The 17,633-nt window shown below is 46.4% G+C and overlaps 2 protein-coding genes across 4 annotated transcripts in view; one reads left to right on the top strand and one right to left on the bottom strand.

Annotated features, from left to right (window-relative positions):
* The window catches only part of JMJD1C (jumonji domain containing 1C), a 180,795-nt gene extending 180,063 nt beyond the window's left edge, over nucleotides 1-732 (bottom strand). For 2 of the 3 annotated variants that reach the window (XM_039345598.1, XM_039345597.1), the window contains exon 1: nucleotides 284-732. The gene's annotated coding sequence lies outside the window, so the exon portion shown is untranslated. The remainder of the gene's footprint in view (nucleotides 1-283) is intronic. The other variant, XM_039345599.1, reaches the window with a different exon arrangement.
* A 160-nt stretch (nucleotides 733-892) lies between these two features.
* Nucleotides 893-17,633, top strand: part of REEP3 (receptor accessory protein 3) — a 53,953-nt gene continuing 37,212 nt past the window's right edge. The window contains exon 1 of the mRNA XM_039345593.1: nucleotides 893-1,079. Coding sequence (XP_039201527.1) covers nucleotides 1,048-1,079 — 32 coding nt within the window. The 5' untranslated portion in view covers nucleotides 893-1,047. The remainder of the gene's footprint in view (nucleotides 1,080-17,633) is intronic.

The following is a 17,633-nucleotide window of genomic DNA, read 5'->3' as shown; positions in this document are numbered from 1 at the left end:
TATATGTATATATATATATATATATATATATATATATATATATATATATATATATATATGTAAATATATAAAATCTGCTTATTCTATTCAGATATGCCCAGTTTTTGGATTCCTTTCCTCGCCCCTCGGGATATTCAGATATGCCCAGTTTTTGGATTCCTCTCCTCGCCCCTCCTGACGTTTTTCTCATCCTCCATTCTCAAAAGGCATTCCTCAAACATCGAAGACCCAGCCCAGCGTTCTATAATGTGCAGAAATGCCTTTCTGCCAGAGGTCATCTTACCTATCTGAAGTCATTTATCTGAAAGAAAGCAGTATCCTCACCGCGTTTCCTGTAATTCAGTGGGAAAGCGCTTGCCGGATGCACGCAGGTCAATGTTACATAAAACCCATCTTGCACTGGTTCGATTGCTAAGGCCGACCTCGCTCGCTTTTCCAATTTCCTCCCTTCCCCCGCCCCAGTTTTTGAGAAAAATCAGCCAATGGATGGAGCCGGGGGGGGGAAATCCCCGCGAGAAGCAAGTCTTGCGCGAAAGCGACGCCAATGCTTTGGATCCTATGCAAACTGTTCAAAAGATGGGATTATAAGTCAACGACAAAGACAGTAAACAATCAAACCATCACTACGCCCCTAAAGAGCCGGATTTAAACCCCTAGAAAAAAGGAATTTACCCTACGCGTGATGAACCTACAAAGAGAAAAAAGCTACGCTTGCGCAGATTCCCGGCCTGTTACCTACCCATTCTCTCCTCCCCGAGCAAAGCCCGGCGCATGCGCACTTCCGCCGATTGAGCGGACGGCGGAGGAAGGCCGGCGACGACAGGGCCCAATCCGTGGCGAGGGGGCGTGGCCTACGCCTGGTGTGACGACTGAGGCGAGGGAGGGCGGGGCTCTGTTGTCTTCGGTGAAACGTTTGGGAGCCATTCGAGGCGCGGCGGGGTGAGGAGCCGGCGAGCGGGAAGGGCGGGTCCGGCCGAGGCTTTTTGCGGCTGGTGTGCGCTCTGGGGGCGGTGGCAGAATCCGAGGCCCAGCCCTTCGGGAGACAACATGGTGTCGTGCATCGTTTCCCGAGTCGTTGTGTAAGTAGCGGGAGGAAGTGGGTGCCGGGTTGGCAACGTCGGTTCTGAGCCGATCGCGACCGAGGCTCTTCTTCCCGGGCTCTTCTCGTTGGCGCCCCTGCCAGCCTGACTGGCGAGGCTTCCCGGGACAGGGAGGGAGCCGGCGGCCGCTCTTCCTGGGCGAGGACCGCCGGTGGCAAGGATGTCCGGAGCCCCTGCTTGGCTGCTGCTCCCGGCGGTGCCCTTTGGGGCCCCGTGGGTGGATGGAAGCAAAGAGGGAGGCACTTGCATGCTTTTCTTAGCAACGGTGCACAAGCCCACCTCACAGGGTTGTTGTGGCGAGAAGAAAAAGAGGCAGGAGCATTATCTTCGCTGCCTTGAATTGTACAAAATAAAGGCAAAGATATATAGTGATAGTCTACGGCGGTGGGATTTCCAGGTGATTTCCCGTGCAAGCATTAACCAGATCTAGTCCCTTTTAGCTTTCTGTGATGAGCCAAAGTCAGCTGGCTGTTATCATTTTTATGGAGTTCTTGGTGCTTTCTGAGTTTGCTTTCCACACCTTTCACTGCCAACTAGCTAACGTCAGTACTCACTGATTAATTTGTACTGATGTTACCTAATTGGGTAATGAAGCTTCTCCAAACAAACAGTCAAGCTGAGAGAGCATCAAGAATTCTATCGTTCAGTCCTCAGCTACCTAATTTTTTTTCCTATTGTTGTCATTCTTCCTTTTGCTTTAAACCAGTGGTTCTCAACCTTTTTAATGCTGCGACCCCCCAACTGGTCGTAAGTCGAGGACTACTCAACCGGTCGTAAGTCGAGGACTACTTAACTGGTGCAGCACCGTTTGCAGAATGGGACTTTTGGCGGGCTCAGCAGGGCAGAGTCAGCCTGGACAATTCCTATTGGCTTTTGAAAGCCAATAGAATTAGACTCTATTCAAGAGAGTCTATTCTATTGGCTTTCAAAAGCCAATAGAATAAAAGGGAGTAGCACAGCTAAGGAAAAGGGGAAAATAATGGCGGACTGCATTGTTTGGCGACCCCCGCGAAATGGTCGTTCGACCCCAAATGGGGTCCCGACCCACAGGTTGAGAACCACTGCTTTAAACTAACATTGTGTTTTTATAGATGCTTACTGAAGTTAGCTGGTAGGGGATACTCTGTAGTATGGGCAACTTGATGTCTAGACCAGTGGTTCTTAACCTGGGTGATATTGCCCCCCAGGGGTCGATTTCATTTTTCAAGGGGGCGATGGAACAAAAAGGGGGCAATATGGGGGCGATGGAGTGAGAAGTTTTGGGGACACTTTTGAGACTTTTTGTACAGTGAATCACTACATATCTGTCGTACAAAAACATCAGATCACTCGCTATTAGTGGATTGAATTACATAAGATAATAATGAAATACATGTATCACGAAGTTTGGGAATAAAGTGACGGGTGGCACCAAAAATTTTCAAACAGTTGAGATCTGGGAAAAAGACTGGAAATAAATTATTTGCATCGATATTTCCTGATGACAGTTTTAAAGAAAACAAAAAAAGTGTTTGCATACATTGAAGAATTAATTCTTATGTTGTGATTGAGAGGTTATGTTGGGGGAGGGGGGTGATGACAACTTCCTCATTGGTTCAAGGGGGGCGATTCTTTCAAAAAGGTTAAGAACCACTGGACTAGACCAAACCTGCACAACAGATAGAAGGCAAGGGGCTATGGCTACGATGACAAGTGAAAAATAATTGTTGGCTGCAAAGAAATCCTGGCACACTGATCAGCTCATTGTTGGCTAGCATTAGTGGGGGTAGTACTGGATCTGGCGGTGGATGGCGAGGTTTGGAGGTGCTTAGGAGCGCATCTTTAGGAGGATGATAAATTTATTTTTTTTAAAAAAGTTGGTGAGCCATACAAGGCTCTTAGTGGTGGGGGGTTATGTGTCCCATGCTGTACAGGGCTGCTTTAGACTGTATTGTTGAAAGAAGATTTTAGGCTGAATGTAAGTGAGCTGTAAATCTAATATATGCTAGTGAGATGTGAAAGTAAGAAGGTAGGTTTGATTTCACGATGTTGCAGTAATTAATACAGATTTAGATCTACAGATTTATGAAAATTGTTTATTAGCACAATGATGGTGATGTTAAGCATTTGACAATAACAGGTCAATGTTTCTTCTTATCCTCTTAAATGGATAGTAATTATCATGAGTGAAAAATCTTTTTTTAGTGTATTGCTATTCCCTAATGAATCTTAAAATATCTGAAGTAATGATATGACAGCTTCTGGAAGTGATGCTATGACTTAAAAAGAAGTACCCAGAAATTGAAGCCCTGTGCAAACTCAGTAGTGGCTCTAGTTCTTAGCAAAGGATTTGGACATTAAAACTATCATTTAAATGGAAAATACGTGGCCTAGCAATCTTGGCACTCTAGCTATGGCATTTCTGCGCTTGCTACAAAGATCCTCGATCTTTTACAATGTTTGTTCTTAGATGCACAATTTTTACACTGCAGCAGCATGAAAAAGAATTCTTTTTAAATGATTTTTTAAAAACTTCAGATATTTTATATTCATTGCAAAGATTATGTGATTCATGTGAAGGGAACTTACACTTAAAGTGAAGAAGCTTCCTCTATTATAAGCAGGGCATTTTGAGCCTTAGTATTATATGAGCAAGTAATTAAGTAGCAAGTTCCTGTTTATTGGAAGCATATACTGAAGTAAATAAGCGTGTTTTAGACATTGGGAATTTCGTAGTGATGAATCCAAGATGGCGATTCTAGAGCAGTCCAAGGGTGATAGTGTTATGATTTTAAAAGGCTTTTGAATTGATACCATAGCACCCCATATTGGAGACAGCAGTTTGACAGTAAAAGTACTGGCATAAAGCCAGCGGGGTGACTTGGGCCTTTCTGTCAGCTACAGAATGAAAGCAGTGGCAAGCAAATTCCAAAAATCTTGCCAATAAATTTGCAGGGACTTGTCCAGGTAAGTCACTAGGAGTCAATCTGCAGGGCATTGGGGGCGGGGGGTGTGTGAATATCATGTCAAGGAAATGTTTTTTAAAATGGAATGTACACGTCCTTTGGAGTGTCTGCCAATTCTTGACTCTCTAAAACAGGGGTGTCAAACTCAATTTCATTGAGGGCCACATCAGCATTGTGGTTGCCCTCAGAGGGCCGGGTGGGTGTGGTCAGGATGGGTGCAGCTTACTGGGTGGGCGTGGATGGAGTGGGTGTGGCCAGCTCTGTATTGTTCGTGTCAAGGGTGCCTGTGGGGGCCTGGGCAGGAGTGGGACAGATCTGAGGGTCTCTGGCAGAAGGGGATGGGACCAGGGCAAGTGCCAAGGCATGGTCCACTGGAGGAGCCTCACTGTTCCTCTCAGGCCATGCGCGGGAGGGGAGGCTTATGGAGCTAAGACTGAATGTGTTTCAGCATAGATGGCCACCACAAAATTGTACATTGGCTCTCGGCTGGCCAGGGCCAAAGCAGAGGGGCCCGTTCCCTCACTGTTTCCAGGATGGCTTCATGGGCCACATGAAACCACTTCACGGGCCCCCGGGCCTTGTGTTTGACATGTCTGCTCTAAAATGATAGTTTTAAGCAATGATAGTTTAGTTGATAGCAAGCCACTATTGCCTTCTTTGCTTAACTGCATTTGATGTACAGAAGGAAGTGACTTATTATATTACACTGTTCTTACACAGTGATGTTACTTTATGCTCTAATTAGGTTTTACGTTAAAATGCTGTAAATTTATTGGGATTATTATGATTTAAATTTATCTTAAAACCCAATGAGGTCTGTATTATTTCTATTATGTTTTCTGTAAACCTCTTAGCAATTAGAAAAATTTAATAATGGTAAAGGCAATTAACTACAACAGCATGTAAAATTTAGGCATTGTTGGACAACTAGTAGATTTTGTTGAATCCCTAAGTGAATACATACTACCTCTACATGGACAAACGTTTAGCATTATATACATCTGCAAATTGTTGTTTGGAGATTCAAATTAAGATCTGATCCCTATGACACATATAAAACCTTGGACACTTTTCTAATATGGAACTCAGGCCCTAAAAGGTTTTTGATTTACTCTGACCCTTCTAATTTCTCAGAGTGTCATTGTTGTTTTGTCTGCTTTCAACAATCCTGAACTACATTAAGAACCTCTCTAAGCATTTGAACATATTTTTTTTCACTCTTAGGAAAGTGGGAGAGGTATGAAAGACATCTATAAATGTTTACAATTAGCAATTTCAATTGGGAGAAACTCCATTAAGAAGTGGAAGTTATATGGAACTGTTGAAGTCAAGTTGGTCTTCCAGATGTTGAAGTCATTCGGAAGCCCAAGAAAAGCCTTTGTTAGATTTGGTCAGACGTGCAAAACAGAACCCACAGATGATAACCTAACCTACAACCTGCTGAAAAGTTCTGCTGACAGGCATACAGCTCATGGAACACCCTTGTTTACGTAACAGCAGCCTACATGGGAGCCTTGATGGAAGCCTTTTCTCCCAATTTTCTCACAGAAGTCTAAATTAGGCAAAAGAAAACCCTGATGAGTCTGAAACATTTTGAAATAAATAAATACATTCTGATGAAACCAACATTCAGTTGTTCAGGTAATCATTTCTCCAAAGATATATTTGAAGAAAAGAGTAGAGCCACAGCTATTAAGCTCAGAGTCAAGGAAGAGAGTTGACTCCCTGCCAAGAGACTGTAAAACCAGGCATGAATCTATGAGCAAAGGACAACTAAGATATGAAAATAGCGTTGAAGGAAAAGTCTTCATCATGGTTCAGTCCAAGCTGGGAATAAACAACATGGCGACTGCTTTAGAAAGAAGGTTGCAGTTTATTGAAGAGGAGAGCCAGACAGAAAGATGGCTCTGGAAGAAAAGAGAGGGAGCATATGTAGGGAGTAGGATTTTATACCCTCTGGGGCTGTTGAAGTTGTTTCCTGTTCCTGTTTGAGGCTTCGTGTATCATTTATTTTGACCTGAGTCTGAGTGTGCCCCTTTGATATCTGTGGGTTAATCCTATTATGTCCTGTCTTAGAGTTTGGGTGGGGTATGTAGACACTGCCAACAAAAGTGCGTATAGTCCAGACTATGGTTTTCCCAGTTGCAATGTATGGCTGTGAAAGCTGGACCATAAGAAAGGCTGAGCGCCAAAGAATTGAGGCCTTTGAACTCTGGTGCTGGAGAAGACTCCTGCGAGTCCCTTGGACTGCAAGGCGTTCAAACCGGTCAGTCCTAGAAGAGATCAACCCCGACTGCTCTTTAGAAGGCCAGATCATGAAGTTGAAACTCAAATACTTTGGCCACCTAATGAGAAGGAAGGACTCACTGGAGAAGGGCCTAATGCTGGGAAAGATTGAGGGCAATAGAAGAACGGGACGACAGAGAATGAGATGGCTGGATGGAGTCACTGAAGCAGTAGGTGTGAACTTAAATGGACTCCAGAAGATGGTAGAGGACAGGAAGACCTGGAGGAACATTGTCCATGGGGTCGCGATGGGTCGGACACGACTTCACAATTAATAACAACAACAACAACAACAATGTAGATTTTAGGTGTCTTTGTCTTCCTAAGCTTCTAGCTGGGGGCCTCCAACCTTCCTGTTTGGATTATTTACATCTGCATTTCAACAGAGTTGGTTTCTGCTTGGGGGAGGGAGACTTGGGGCTATTAAGAAAAAACTGGGCATGCTTTTCTGCCTGTTTGAGATCCTTTCAGGAAATATAATATTCTGCCCTTTTAATATTTCCTTCTCTGGGTGGGGCTGACTTCCCACAATAGTATTTCTTTGGGGGCAACTTGTATCAGATTGGAAAATAGACACATTCCGGCTGCTGTGAAAAGTTTGAAACTGGCTAGAACAAAGCATATATTTTTAAGCCAAAATTGGACATCCAAACAGCCGTTTGAAATATATGACTGGATGTCAGTTAAAAAGAAATTATTGTTGAACAACCATATCACAAAATGTCACTAGAAGTGATATCTGAATTGGGACTAACTGGATTAGAGACCAAAACCATTCAAGAACCAACCAGTAATGAAGAAATAACATTGCTTTATTCTGGTGATGAAAATGCATAGAGGGCATCAGCTTAACCTTGTCAAAGATGATATTTATACCCATATGGGAGTAGATTGGATAAATTGGGAAGGAACCTTTGGAAAATTGGGCATAGATGAAGCGAATGAAAATGATACTGGATATTATAATTTGCAGCCAATACCTTATGCAAGGGCACATAAATTATGCACTTCTTCTATACCCAATTCCAGTCTATCAAATATATATGTGCAATGTGAGATACTGATTATGCAAAAATTAATCTTAAGTTCCAACATGTAAAGCCTCAGATAGTTTGTTCAATAAATAGAACTGGTCAAAACTGGCTGAACTAGTAAATAAACAGGTATTCCAAATAGTGTTAGCAAATCTGATACTGCTTGATGAAATGAACTTGAAAAACCCTCCGATGATGTCTATGATAATGCCAAAAGTTTGTGTCCAACCATATAACCCCAGATGCAAGAACGGATTTCAAATAAGTACGTAGACCTGGCTGACTAATGCAAATAACTTAGGTTTTTTGCATAGTTGATTTGACGGTGAAGTTTGAGGTTAACTAAAAGCAGAGTGTAGAACATTTTGTTACACAATAATATAATAGCCATACATTCCTCACTGTTCTCCAACACATAAAATTAAATCAATTGTTGTTAGTTGCAAAGTTGTGTCTGACTCATCGCAACCCCATGGACAACGTTCCTCCAGGCCTTTCTGTCCTCTACCATCTTCTGGAGTCCATTTAAGCTCATGCTACTGCTTCAGTGACTCCATCCAGCCACTTCATTCTCTGTCGTCCCTTTCTTCTATTGCCCTCAATCTTTCCCAGCATTAGGCTCTTCTCCAGTGAGTCCTTCCTTCTCATTAGGTGGCCAAAATACTTGAGTTTCAACTTCAGGATCTGGCCTTGAGTGGTCCCTTATATAATCTTTAAACGAACGGCTTTAGAATTGGAGAAGTTTTCAAGCAACTGTACTATTGTGAACAGTTGCAGATACCACTAGCACATCCACTACTCAGAAATGCCAGAAAATCAGGTTTTGGAAACAGCCTACAGTAGATGATGGAAGAAAGCAAGAAAGCTACTGAAAAATGATAAAGCAGCTGAAGTGCTTTACTGAAAAATGGAGTTACAGTCAGGTTTTTCATAACTGATGGAATCTATCTGATTCAGTTACAACTCTTTTGGCACATAGAGAAGATCCCCATCACATGAAAACTGAAAATTGTAATCTGTTCTGAAAAAAGGCCACTGTCACAAATTCAAATTGAAATTGGGAAGAAGCCTCCCCTCAATCATTGGAAAGATCTTCATGAGAATCATTTATCTATTCTAGAAAGGGCCAGAATTGAAAATAGGCAGAATGGGGGAATAGGTCCTGATCTACCACGGGCCATTTGGTCATTAGGGAGCTCATCACAGTCCCAAACAGAGGGTGGGATAGGCGAATTCTCATCGCTCTCCCGATCCCCCTCCCCACGGAGGTTACAGGAAACCCCGAGGACCATGCTAACCACAGCACCTGCAGGGTTGCAGGCAATGGTCACTCCTCCTGCATTGACGGGGGATCTGCTAGCTACCCTAATAGCACAGGCAGTGGACTGTGCATTTGAGGCCAGGGCTCAAACTTCAAAAGCCAAGCCTCTAGGACTTAGAACGAGGCATCGGGAGGAAACGGAGGACCATCAGGACCTCTCCTCCGTCTCAGACTCGTCGGTCTCTGAGGAAGTTTACCTGGACCAGCCAGGTACGTCACAAGGGATTCAAATGTCTGAGGAGGAGGAGGACACCTCACCTCAAGGGCCGTCCTTCAGCGGCCTGTTTAACCCTTCTCTTTTTGTTACTATTCTGCGCAAGGCTGAGGCCACAGCCCATTTGGGGCATGGGACACCAGCGGAGCCTGTCACAGTTGACACGGAGGCTGAGCCGACGTTCGCCGAAAAGGTAACCACCCAACACCGCATACCTTGCCCGACCATGTTCCTAAACACAATAAGGAAACAGTGGGCAGCGCCAACCTCCCTACCGCTTCCTAGCAATGCGGAGAGGAAGCTATTTAACGTAGCAAGGGAGCTAGAGGGAACATTGGAGGTACCGGTGGTGGACGAACCCATAGGTCCCCTGATATCGGACACGTCCATATCAGGAGATTTTGCTGAGGCTCTTAAAGCCGAGGACCGAAAGAGTGAGTCCAACTACAGGAGAACGCACCAGGCAATAGCTTGGGCTACCAGGGCGTCTACCTCCGCGTCCTTTTTCACCAGAGCCACACTTGGTTGGCTCCGTGAGTTACAGGGCCGGGTTCCCATGGAAGATATACGCACTCACCAGGAACTGAGCAAAATGGTAGCGGCCACGGAATATGCGTCGGACGCAACACTTTTAGCGACCAAGTTTTCAGCCAAGGCAATGGCGGCAAACAACACGAGCAGGCGCATCCTCTGGCTAAAGAACTGGCAGGCGGATACCAAATCCAAGTGGAAATTGGCTTCGGCTCCGTACCAAGGGGCAAAGCTGTTTGGTGAGGCACTAACGCAATACCTGACAGAGAACAAGGACAAGCGCAAGGTCCTTAAACACATGCTTAAAAGGCAGGACAAGAGACCCGGCTCCTGGGGAAGGAAACAATCCTTTCGTACGGAAGCCAGGGTCAACTACTTTCAAAATTCCCAACCCTTCCAAGCTAGACAGGATAGGGAAAGACAGGGGGACAGACAGAACACAAGACATAGGCAAACACAGGGAAGACGGCCCTTTCGGGGGAACAACCGCCCCTTCCGCCGTACCAGATGACTCCCGCCCAGACCTTCCCATAGGGGGCAGACTAGCAGGGTTTGCTCCCCAGTGGGAAGAGACCACCACGGACGTATGGGTCAGGAACACCATACGTCATGGTCTATCTCTAGAATTTTCTCTCAAAGCCCCCGAACCGCTTCCGCCCGTGCCCCTGTCCCACAAACCCAACAAAGAGAAGGCTCATGAACGAGGCCGTTCAGCACCTTCTAAACATACGGGCCGTAGAGCCGGTGCCTATGAACCAGAGAGACCAGGGGTTTTATTCTATCCTCTTCGTGGTCCCAAAACCCTCGGGGGGTTGGAGAGCCGTTTTGGATTTGAAAAGGCTAAATTTCTACATAAAATACCGCAAATTCAAAATGCAGACACTACGCTCCATCCTTGGAAGCGTAAGGAAAGGGGATTTTCTGGCATCGATCGACCTCACGGAGGCATACTTGCACATCCCTATCTCTCTGGCTCACCGCCGCTTTCTACGGTTTGCCTACAGGGGGCACCATTTTCAATACAGGGCACTTCCATTCGGCCTGTCATCAGCGCCCAGGGTGTTCACCAAGATTCTGGCGGTTCTGGCAGCACAACTAAGAAACGTACCAGTCAGAGTCCAGTTCTACCTGGACGATATTCTAATCCAGTCATCGTCCGCCCAGCAGTCTCGGGCGGACCTAAAGTTAGTGATAAAAATGCTGCAGGACCACGGCTTCTCGGTGAACTTTCCAAAGAGCCATCTAACCCCAACTACGAGAATACTCCATCTGGGAGCGGTCATAGACACAAAGGAATGCAAGGTGTACCTATCACAGGAACGCCTCAGCAGCATAAAGAAAGCCGTAAAACAGGTAAGCCGCGGTCAGTCAGTGACGCTGGTCTGCCTTTCCCAGCTGCTAGGGAAGATGATATCGACCATAGCAATAGTTCCTTGGGCAAGGCTGCACTCAAGAGAACTGCAATGGTTCATGCTCCCGTTTCAGAGACAACAAATCAGTGCATCCCGGAAGAGGGTAGGCATACCTCTGAGAGTACGACACTCCCTCAGGTGGTGGCTATCTCCAGCTCTCCTCAGGGGGTCCCCCTTCAGGGAACCAGACAGAGTAGTAGTCACAACAGATGCGAGCTTATTCGGCTGGGGAGGCCACTTGGGGACCAAGTGGACACAGGGCCGCTGGTCAGCGGTGGATCTCCGACACAACATAAACTGGCTCGAGCTGCGGGCTATTCACCTAGCGTTAAGGCATTTTCACAGCAGCATAAAAGGCAGGCACGTACTGGTCCTGACGGACAACGTGACAGCCAAGGCCCACATAAACCGTCAGGGGGGCACACACTCTCGCTCGCTCTCGGCCGAGGCCCTCCTACTGGGGGCCTGGGCGGAACAAAATCTGGCCTCCATAAAGGCCGACCACATATCGGGGGAGGCAAACATCCAAGCAGATCTGTTGAGCAGATCAACAATAGATCACTCGGAGTGGCAACTACACCCGAGGATCTTCAGGGAGGTCTGTCACCGCTTCGGGCTTCCCCAGGTGGACCTTTTTGCCTCTCCTTCCAATGCCCACCTAACTCGCTTCTTCTCCCGATTCCCATCCAAGGGAGCAGAGCAGACGGACGCGTTACGGAGCCCATGGCCAAGGGGGCTCCTGTACGCGTTTCCACCCTTACCTCTCCTTCCGGCGGTAGTACGCAAGATTCTGCGGGAAAGGGCCGAGGTAATCCTTGTGGCCCCTTATTGGCCAAGGAGACCTTGGTTCGCAGACTTAAGGAGTCTCTCCCGCACGAATCCATGGCGGATTCCTCCGGAGAGGATCTCCCTCAAGCAGGGGGAGATCTCCCACCCAGAGCCACAATGGCTACAACTAGCCGTCTGGCTCTTGAACGGTCAATTTTAGCCAAGGGGGCTTTCTCACAGGGTGTAATTAGGGTCATACAGGCATCAAGGCGCCCCTCCACGAACCGTATCTACGAGGCCACGTGGAGAAGCTTCCAATCATGGTGCTCTAAACAGGAATTGTTACTCGAAGGGATCACAATTCCCAAGATCCTAGAATTTTTTCTAGATGGCCTAGAGAGGGACCTCTCGCCAAACACCCTGCGCAGGCAAATTGCCGCCCTCTCAACTATACTTTCTGCCAGCCCCGGTGAATCCTTGGGCAAGCATCCCTTAATACGATCCTTCCTCAAGGGGGCTTCAAACATCAGACCGCCAACCGTGCACAGGTATCCATCGTGGGAACTACCACGAGTACTACAAGCTCTTACCAGAGCGCCCTTCGAACCACTCAAAACATGTGACATTCGCTAGCTGACCCATAAGGTAGCATTCTTGGTAGCCATCACGTCAGCTCGGCGGATATCCGAGTTAGCTTCTCTCTCAATGAGGAAGGACCTGTGCCATTTTCACAGGGACAAGGTAGTCCTCAGAATAGACCCTTCATTCATTCCAAAGGTCAACTCCCTTTTTCACAGATCACAGGAAATAGTCCTACCAGACTTCTGTCCAACCCCAGCTCATCCCCTGGAACAACAATGGCACACCTTGGACGTACGCAGGGCACTAAGACATTACATTTCACGCACAGCGGAATTCCGACGCTCGGAAGCGCTTTTCATATCCTTCCACCCTGCTACTAGGGGCCGGAAGGTCTCGTCCTCTACCATCGGTAGGTGGATTAGGGCATGCATCACTGGGGCATACCAGGCGGAGTCCTTGCAAGTCCCCAAGCATATCACAGCCCATTCCACAAGGAGTGCTGCCACCTCAGCAGCATGGGCCATGCAGGCTTCTATTGAAGAGGTATGCAGGGCAGCCCCTTGGGCCTCGCCCTCTCCATTCATTCGTCATTACAAAATCGACAGGTACTCCTCTGCAGAGGCCTCCTTCGGTAGGAGGGTTCTCCAGCAGGTGCTAGACCAAAGTTGCACACGGGACCAGTCTATTCCCCAACCCAAGGGACAATAGGCTTTGGTATGTCCCACTGCGTGGATTATCAATCTCCAGTGCTGGAGAAGGGGCGTTGACTTACCTGAACGCCTTTTCTCAGCACGGAGATGGATAATCCACACCCACCCTTATAGACTAGAATAATAGGGTCTATTTAGTGGAGCCAAAACGTCTTACTGTCAGTCAATGGCTGCGCTCGAGTCAAGACTAAAGGATCATGGTCCAAGACGGGGCGTGGCAACTTTGGCTGACTGATCTGATTGGCCAGGAATACAGTCTCAACCCACTGCGTGGATTATCCATCTCCATGCTGAGAAAAGGCGTTCAGGTAAGTCAACGCCCCTTCTGTAACAAGGCAGTGTGCTTTTTCACCCTATAGCAGGGGTTCCCAACCGGGGGTGCAAGACGATATTCCAGGGGGTGCGAAACTTGGGTTTTCAAAATTATACTGTATATGCATAATTCGTTGCCGTTATTTCGAACTTTTGTGAGGGGTGCGAGAATATATCAGAAGCGTTCTGGGGGTGCGATGTATAGGAAAGGTTGGGACCTTTTGCTCTATAGCAGTGGTTCTCAACCTTTCTAATGCCGCGACCCCATAATATAGTTCCCCATGTTGTGGTGACCCCCAACCACTTATACATCACTGGGTGCCAGGGGCATGGCCAAAGAAAAGGGGAAAAAATGGCAGACAGCCTTGTTTGGCGACCCCCATGAAATGGCCGTTCGACCCCAAATGGGGTCCCGACCCACAGGTTGAGAACCACTGCTCTATAGGGTGTCTTATCACTTCTTGACCTTTTGATTAAGATCAGGTGCAGTTATTCACCCCATCCCCCTATGCATGCTGTCTTGATATGAGAATACAGATTCCTGATAAAGTCTTAGCCGTATCAATGTTATTTAACCATTACGTTAAAACCAATCGCCGAACGCTGATTTTTGTATGGAGATTCTCAGTCATCCAGTGCATATTTATACCACAGATGGTTTTTCAGGAAGCAACTGGACTTTCTTGTTTTTCTTTGAACACGTTTTGCTTCTCATCCAAGAAGCAGTTTTGGGATGAATGGTGGTTTAAAAAAAAAACCAACTAAATATATACAGTTGAAGTCTGGAGGAAAAATTTTTTTATGCCTTGACTGATATAGCTATATCTTTACCTATACTTTAGAAAATCCCTAATGCATTCTACTCTTTTTTTTATGGAGCTCAAAGGGAGCAATAGATGACAAACTTATTTCTCCATACAGGTATTCCTTGAGGACAATATACTTTTATCACACCCAGACACAAAGAGCTAATGAGACACCTTGTAATGAGATACTTTGTTATGTGTCACTCAGACAGAATGTCACAAGGAAAAGTCAAACCAGTTGAACAGGAAAGAAGCTGCCTCAGGAGCTTTATCTGGGGAGTCCATGGTGCTCTCTGAGCTTGGTTGTTTTTTGCAGACGTTTTCATCTTTATCTTCACTAAACAGAACATTTCATTTCTGGTGATAAATATTCAAAAGTCCCGAGACAGTTATACAATTGAATCGGAATTAGAATAGAGCTGGAAGGGACCTTGAAGGTCTTCTAGCCCAGCCCCCTGTTCAAGCAGGAGATACTATATCGGGTAGGCAACCTTGGCTCTTTTATGACTCGTGGACCTCAACTCCCAGAATTCCTGAGCCAGCTATGCTACCCCACGGGTCATAAAAGAGCCAAGGTTGCCTACATAAAAGCGCCAAGGTTGCCTCATTTTAGACAGGTGGCTGTCCATTCTCTTCTTAAAAACTTCCAGTGATGAAGACCCACAACATCTGAAGGCAAGCTGTTCCACTGGTTAATTGTTCTCAGTGTCAGGAAGTTTCTCCTTAATTCCAGGTTGCTTCTCTCCTTGATTAGTTTCCATCCATTGTTTCTTGTCCTGCCTTCAGACGCTTTGGAAAAATAGGTTGACCCCCCTCCTCTTTGGGGTAACCCCTAAAATACAGGAATACTGCTATCTTGTTCCCCCTAGTCCTTCTTTTCTCTATACTGGCCATACCCAAATCCTGCAACTGTTCTTTATATATTTAGTCTCCTGGCCTTTAATCATCTTAGTTGCTCTTCTTCGCACTTTTTTCAAAAGTCTCAACATCTTTTTTGTAGTGTGGTGCCCAAAACTGGATGCAGTATTCCATGTGTGGCCTTACTAAGGCTTCATAAAGCGGCACTAATACTTCACGTGATTTTGATTCTATGCCTGTGTTTATACAACCAAGGATTGTATTAGCTTTTTTGGCTGCTGAATGATGCTGGTTCATGTTCAAGTGGTTGTCCACTAGGACTCCAAGGTCCCTCTCAAAATTACTGTTTTGGAGCCAGGTTTAGCCTAATCTGTACTTGTACATTTGGTTTTTCCTACTCAGGTGTAAAACCTGGCTTTTCTCCACATTAAATATCTACATGGAGGGACATAATCAGTGGGGTACCACAAGTTTCTGACTTAGATGAGGGAATAGAAGGAGAAATCATCAAATTTGCAGATGACACGAAGGTGGCAAGAATAGCTAACATCCCGGAACACCAGCTCAGGATCCAAAAAGATCTTGACAGACTTGAGCAATGGGCTCTAGCGCAGTGGTTCTCAACCTGTGGGTCGGGACCCCATTTGGGGTCGAACGACCATTTCACGGGGGTCGCCAAACAACACAGTCCGCCATTTTTTCCCCCTTTTCCTTAGCTGTGCTACTCCCTTTTATTCTATTGGCTTTTTGGACAACCATGATTTAGACCAGTGGTTCTCAACCTGTGGGTCGGGACCCCATTTGGGATCGAACGACCATTTCACGGGGGTCGCCAAACAAGGCTGTCCGCCATTTTTTTCCCATTTTCTTTGGCCACCCCCCTGGCACCCGGTGATGTATAAGTGGTTGGGTCACCACAACATGGGGAACTATATTATGGGGTCGTGGCATTAGAAAGGTTGAGAACCACTGCTCTAGCGGGTCAGGTAGATGTGATCGGCAAGAGGCGGTCCCTCAGATAACCCGGTCCCAAGCCACGAAGGGCTTTAAAGGTGACAACCAGCACCTTAAATTGCACCCAGAAGCAAATGATCAACCAATGCAGCTCCCACAGGAGAGGTGATACACGTGCACACCAAGGTCTGCACAAAACTGCGGGCTGCTGCATTTTGTACCAACTGGAGCTTCTGGATGCTCTTCAGGGGCAGCCCCATGGAGAGCACATTGCAGTAGTCAAGACGGGAGGTAACTAAGGCATGAGTGACCGTGAGTAGGGATTGTTGGTCCAGGAAAGGGTGTAACTGGCGCACAATCCGCAGTCGCGCAATGGCCCTCCTGGCCACGGCTGCTCCCTATTCTTTGAGCAGGCTCCGCGAGTGCAGAAGCACCCCCAGATGCTCCAGGACAAATACCAGATCTGACGTTTGAACTCAACTATGACTTCAGCTTGCAATAATCTGGTCAGTTATCATGATGGCTATTATCTCCAAAGCCACCTTTAATCCTGCATCCAATGAAGGCAGATTCATTGAATACCCTCCTCCTCAAGCATTTATGCTGAATATTCATAAAGGACAATTTTTTGTTGTTGTTGTTAATTGCGAAGTCGTGTCCGACCCATCGCGACCTCATGGACAATGTTCCTCCAGGTCTTCCTGTCCTCTACCATCTTCTGGAGTCCATTTAAGTTCACACCTACTGCTTCAGTGACTCCATCCAGCCATCTCATTCTCTGTCGTCCCGTTCTTCTATTGCCCTCAATCTTTCCCAGCATTAGGCCCTTCTCCAGTGAGTCCTTCCTTCTCATTAGGTGGCCAAAGTATTTGAGTTTCAACTTCATGATCTGGCCTTCTAAAGAGCAGTCGGGGTTGATCTCTTCTAGGACTGACCGGTTTGAACGCCTTGCAGTCCAAGGGACTCGCAGGAGTCTTCTCCAGCACCAGAGTTCAAAGGCCTCAATTCTTTGGCGCTCAGCCTTTCTTATGGTCCAGCTTTCACAGCCATACATTGCAACTGGGAAAACCATGGCCTGGACTATACGCACTTTTGTTGACAGAGTGATGTCTCTGCTTTTTAGTGTGCTGTCTAGATTTGCCATAGCTTTCCTCCCCAGGAGCAAGCGTCTTTTTAATTTCTCAGTTGCAGTCCCCATCTGAGGTGATCTTGGAGCCCAGAAAAATAAAATCTGTCACTACCTCCAAATTTTTACAAGATAGCAAATTACAAAAAAAAAAACGATTGATAGTACATTAAATTATGACCATCAAACCTCCCCCTCCCTTTCCCCCTAAATGCTTCCAGCTAAGACACGGAGGAGAAAGAATAGTTTGTACAGACTTGATTAACTTGTAGAGAAAGTCAGGAAATTGATCTTGTTAACTGAGGCCTTTGAACTATGGTGCTGGAGAAGACTCCTGTGAGTCCCCTTGACTGCAAGGCAATCAAACCGGTCAGTCCTAGAGGAGATCAACCCCGACTGCTCTCTAGAAGGCCAGATCCTGAAGTTGAAACTCAAATACTTTGGCCATCTAATGAGAAGGGAGGACTCCTTGGAGAAGAGCCTAATGCTGGGAAAGATGGGGGGCAATAGAAGAAGGGGACGACAGAGAATGAGGTGGCTGGATGGAGTCACTGAAGCAGTAGGAGTAAGCTTAAATGGACTCCAGAAGATGGTAGAGGACAGAAGGCCTGGAGGAACGTTGTCCATGGGGTCGCGAAGGGTCGGACACGACTAACTAACAACAACAACAACAT

This window comes from Crotalus tigris, unplaced genomic scaffold (assembly GCF_016545835.1).
Source record: "Crotalus tigris isolate CLP2741 ecotype Arizona unplaced genomic scaffold, ASM1654583v1 scf7180000017968.19369539983:2297261, whole genome shotgun sequence".
NCBI lineage: Eukaryota > Metazoa > Chordata > Lepidosauria > Squamata > Viperidae > Crotalus > Crotalus tigris.
The sequence above is the reverse complement of the archived record's forward strand: the minus strand, read 5'-3'. Positions and strand labels throughout refer to the sequence as shown.